At 62.4% G+C, this 4,929-nt stretch overlaps 1 protein-coding gene across 1 annotated transcript; it reads right to left on the reverse strand.

The window, feature by feature from the left end:
- Window positions 1-1,478: 1,478 nt before the first annotated feature.
- On the reverse strand, window positions 1,479-2,678 carry ADM2 (adrenomedullin 2). Its single transcript, XM_039863093.1, has 2 exons — window positions 2,419-2,678; window positions 1,479-1,882 (listed from the first exon to the last, which is right to left on the reverse strand). The coding sequence occupies exons 1-2, from the start codon at window positions 2,526-2,528 to the stop codon at window positions 1,564-1,566; spliced, it is 429 nt and encodes a 142-aa protein (XP_039719027.1). The 5' UTR covers window positions 2,529-2,678; the 3' UTR covers window positions 1,479-1,563.
- Window positions 2,679-4,929: the final 2,251 nt, after the last annotated feature.

The raw sequence follows: 4,929 nt of genomic DNA on the forward strand, positions 1-4,929 counted from the left end.
CACTGCGCACCCTCCCTGCCTGCCTCTGCTGACACCCTCCGGTAACCACAGGCACGTGGCTGCGAGGCCGGCCCACAGGTTCCAGCCTCCCTTAGTGCTTTCTGCAGCCTCGCCCAGCCACACCAACGCCTCCTCGGGCTTGGGACCTGGGCACCCTTAGCTCCTTCCCCTGGGGACTCCTGCAGTCCTCAGTTTGTCTCTCTGTTCACGGAGGTCTCTAGCGGGGCAGGAACCAGCCTGAATTGTCCCCTCAGGTCCTAGCGGAGGGAAGGCGTCTTCCCTGGCCAGGTGATTCCTGGGCTACGACAGTGAGCAAGGGAGTGGAGCCGGGAAGGGCCCTTCCAGGACCCTCCTGCCCTCAGGTGATCCAGGCTGCTTGCTGGTGATCCTGAGTTTGGGCTCTGTGGGCAGGTAATGCAGCGACCATGGGCTTGTCCCTGGCCTCTGTGGCTACAGTTTCTGCCCCCAGAGTTGGGATAATGACAGCCTCCCCTCTGAACACCCGGGGAGCTGACTGGGTGACATGGGCAAATAGTGACAAGATCACTTCTGAATGAGTGTTTGCCCGTGTGGCGTGGGGTGCCAGCCCTTGGAGACGGCCGACTGCCCACTGGAGGGACACACGCCACGACTGTGCACACAGGCCGGACACCTTGTTCTCATCCCCGCGGCCAGCGCCCTGCCCAGTTACCCGGCAAGCCCACTGGGCAGAGTGGGCGTCAGGAGCCTGTGGAGCCCCGCCCTTGGATCCCCTTGACGTGAGGGTGGTTCCGATTAAACTGAGCTTCGGGTTGCAAGAGCTTGTCCCCGCACAGCCCCTCCCCGCCCTGGCGGGTGGTGGGGGGGCACATTCTGCCCTGCTCTGTCCCAGAAGGCCCCAGTGTGGCTCTTGAACCCCCACTGCCACTCCCCAGCTCCCCACAGGGCGTCCGGGCAGGAGTCTCCTTCGTGACCATGGCCTTTGCGACTGGAGCAGCACAGTTCCTGGCAAGGCTGCCCTCCCTCCCCTGGCCCCGGGGACCACAGTGGGCCCCTCCCGCTGCCCTCCGGGTCTCCAGAGCTCGGGGCGGAGGAGCTGGGCGGCCAGCCGTGCAATCCAGGCTGGATGTAATCGGACAATGTGGGCACCCACAGAGAGGGGGCCACGCTGGGCCACCTTGGCTCCTCTCTCTTGCTTGCCTGGACGCGGCCCTGGGTGTTTGGGGCTCTGACTCCTGCTGCACGTCCTCGGGCAGACTCCTCCCCCGCTGAAGCCCTTTTCCTCATGTCATGCTGCTGGCCACCTCCTGAGCGTGCACACTCTGCACGTGTACGGCCCCGGGCACAAGCACTCTGCCCACAGGCCTGCCTGGGGCTACACATGTCCGTGAGTCTACGGTCCAGAGCCATTCCAGGTTGGCTGCTGCAGGGCCTGGGGGACATCGTGGCGGGGGCGGAATCTAAGGGGCCTGCGCCACCGGTAAAGCTAGTGCTGTCTGTGGGAGCCCTGGCGGGCCGAGCTGGAGCTGGGGACTGGGGTGCAGGGTCTAACTGGAACAGGCAGAGGTATGGGCTGCCCCACCCCTAGCCATAGCTGTGGGGACTGCTGGGGTCCACGGGGGACGAGTCCCGTGGGCCAGCCGATGCGACTAGCTGCCACAGGCGGTGGCTGAGGCTCTGCACCTGGCAGGTACCCAGCCCACAGCCCGCCCGCAGGAGCTGCGCTCTGGGCCTGCGGGGGCCCAGGTGTCGGCGGGGGCCGTTCCGGAGGGGCTGGCCCACAGCAGGGCCCAGGCCGGTGCTCCGCTGCACGTGGAGGGCCTGGCGTGGCATCCGGACAGCGGGCCAGGGTGCAGGATGCTGGGGCTGCAGGCTACTGGAAGACAGCCAGGCTGGGGGCCCCCTGCAGACGGGGACAGAGGAAGTAAAGCCCACGACCCAGCCTTCCAAGGGCCCCCAGATGCATGCAGTTCCCACCTGGAGCACTGGCAGGGGAAGCCCTAGGTGCCTTCAGAGCTCAGGCCTTGGGTCCTAGCTACTCAGCCATCCCAGTAGTCCAGGTCACAAAGGGCAGCCAGGCGTCTGTGAGCCACCACACTCAGAGCCAGAGTGACCCCCTCTCAGCCCTTCCCTTGGAGAGAGGGAAGGCCTGGGGACCCCTCCAGCCTTCCACCTGCTAGCAAACCTCTCCTGTTGAGGGGCTGCTTGCTCCACAGAGCCGTAGGAGAGCAGGCACAGAATGGGGGCGGGGGCTTGGGGGCTATTGCACTGCTTGGGACTTGCTGAAGGCATGAGGTAAGCTCCAGTGGCAGGCGGTGGGGCAGGGGGTTCTCTGAGCGGTGCACACTGGAGACAGTTGGGGGCCGACGCTGGGCATGCCCAGGCAGTCTGGTTTCTGGGGATTCAGCCAGGGCGCGGGCTGGGCTGGGCCCCACTCACCTGGGCCTGGCAGGCCGCCAGCTCCTGCCCTGGTGGAGAGGCAGCGCGTCCGAGAGCTGCAGGCAGAGGAGGCTGATGCAGCCCAGGGTGACCGCCGGGAGCCAGGCCATGGCAGCGGGGCTGGACGGGGCAGCGGGCCGGCAGGTGCAGGGGCCACCCCCACCCAGAGCCACCCTTCTGCAGCACGTGGGGAGCCCTCCGCGTTGGGGGAGGGCAGGCCGGCACCTGCCCCCGGTCCAGACCGAGCTGGTCCCTGGCAACCCCAGAGCTAAATAGTCTTTCCTGGAGAAGGCGGAGCTGGACATACCGCCGGGCCCAGTGCCCTCCCTCGGTGCCCCCACTCATCCCTCCCACCCTGTCCTGCCCACGGGGTAGCACTGTGGGAGCAGCAAAGGGGTGACTGAACCCGATGGCATGGGAAGAGGTATCCCACTCCACCGGGAAGTGCTGGGGGCCGCCAGACCTCGCTTCCAGAGCCTTCTGGGAGGGGACACTTTCCCGGAGCCTGGTGGGGGCCCAACCTCCCAGACAGAAGGACTCAGTTCAGAGCGGGGCAGTGGCAGGGGGCCAGAAGCAGGCTGGGTTCCACCTACCACGTCTCATCCTGGGGGGCGTCCCACCCCCAAAATCGGCAGATGAGTGACCCTTGGGCATGGGCAGCACGTCCACAGCAGGTGGCCATTCAGTTCCCACGGAGGCAACTGCGAGACCCCCAGCAGCTGTGTCTCTCCCTCCCCCCACCACTGCCCAGCACTAAATGATTTCCGTAAGAAATTGAAACAGACTGAAAAGTGAGACCTCTGTGCTGCCACCCGCTGCGGACCCCTCTAGCAGGTCCGGGTGGATGCCCACCCCTGCCTTCCTCTCATGTGCACTAGTGCGTTTTGAGGGGGCACGCTGTGTGTGCATTACACACACACACGTGCATGTGTAGCTACAATATATATAGACATAGAGACCTCCCAACTTTCTTATGGTTGGTGTTTTGTGACTTACTTAATTGATCCTTTACCAATGAGTGGTCAGGCAATTTCCAGAAGAAGAACCCTCCTATTGTGAGCTTATGGATGTGTTTCTACAGGACACTTTCTTAGAAGTGGAAATGCTGGTTGAAGGCCTGTGTTTTTGTAAACAGTTAGTGCTAAATTGTTCTCCACTAAGCTTGGGCCAATCCACAGTCAACTGATAATGGACTTGGTGTTAGCGGTTCTTTGCTTTTCTTTGTCAGTCTAAGAGGGACAATGAGCCCATCATCCCCTTTCTTGGACCATCTGCGTCCATTTGTCCACCCTCGTCTGTCTTCCCCTGCCCTGGTCTTGCTCGGCGCGTTGGGCTCATCATGGATGACCTGGCCACTCGCCGTCCCTCCTGCCACACACACCGTGGGAGTTCCATAAACATTTGCTGGATGAATAAATCCACGAGTATTGACTGCATGCAGATCAGGGGCTTGGTTTACATCCTCAGGGTGGTAGGGAGGCATCGGCAGGTATTCCCGGTTCTATTTGTTTGTTTGTTTTTTACCAGCGTGGGCTGGAGGGAGAGTGATGTGATCACATTTGTATTAGCGAAGTGGAGTTCGGCAGGGAGGTCGGTGTGGGGGGTCTGGTGGGAGGGGTGCCCTGCAGACAGAGTGGATGGGTCAGAGAGAAAGGGTCGGCCCTCCGTCTGCTGACGCAGGGAGTCACTGGACAGCATAGAGAGGCGAGCCGCCCGGGGGATTTCCTGGCAGAGGTCCCTGGCTGGCCTCCAGTCTCACAGGCCAGGGCTGGAGAGAGGGCGACGGGAACACAGTTTGGGGGTTTCGGAGACAGCAAGGCTCTGGGAGGCAAGGGGCGTGTGGTCACCGCCTACAGAGAGTGCTGAGCGAGGGCTGAACCCGGCATGCCAGCTCTGGAGGGACAAATAGGGACAGAGGACCCTAGGGGCGGGTCTGATTCTGCAGCTGCTTCGCCAGCCTCTCCGCTCCTTGTCTCACTCTGTCTCCATACTGCTGCCGGTGCCGTCCTTCCCAAAACAAACGTGACCGTGACACTCACCCACCAATTAAAAATATAGATCGAAACTGCCTGTGTCCCTGGGTTTTAATCTGGGGCAGGTGAAGGCGAGCCTCAGTGAGGTCTGCAGGCCTGCGGCCCCTGCACAGCCCACCTCGTGGCACTTTTATCTGTCCATGTGCCCTTCGCGGGGGACCCAGGGGGTCCCTTTATTCATCCTTTGTTGGAGAAGCTGCTTCTGGGGAGTGATGGGCTGCCTGCTGGGAGCTGCTCACCTGTGGAAATGCATAAGCAGAGCAGAGGGGTCCCTGGAGACCTGGAACTGGGCCACGGGAGGCGGGCCGTGCTAGAGGGATGCTTCAGAGAAGTTCACAGGCGGGCAAGAAAAGCTAGGGTGGCAAGTGGCTGGGCAAACAGCTTTGTGGGTAGAGTGTTTTAAGGGGGGAGACATCGAGTTGGGTCCTGATGGCAAGAATCCCTAGAAAGGGGAAGATTCGGGGGCATGCATAGCCAA

The sequence above is a fragment of the Pteropus medius genome, unplaced genomic scaffold, assembly GCF_902729225.1.
Source record: "Pteropus medius unplaced genomic scaffold, Ma_sr-lr_union100, whole genome shotgun sequence".
Taxonomy (NCBI): Eukaryota; Metazoa; Chordata; class Mammalia; order Chiroptera; family Pteropodidae; genus Pteropus; species Pteropus medius.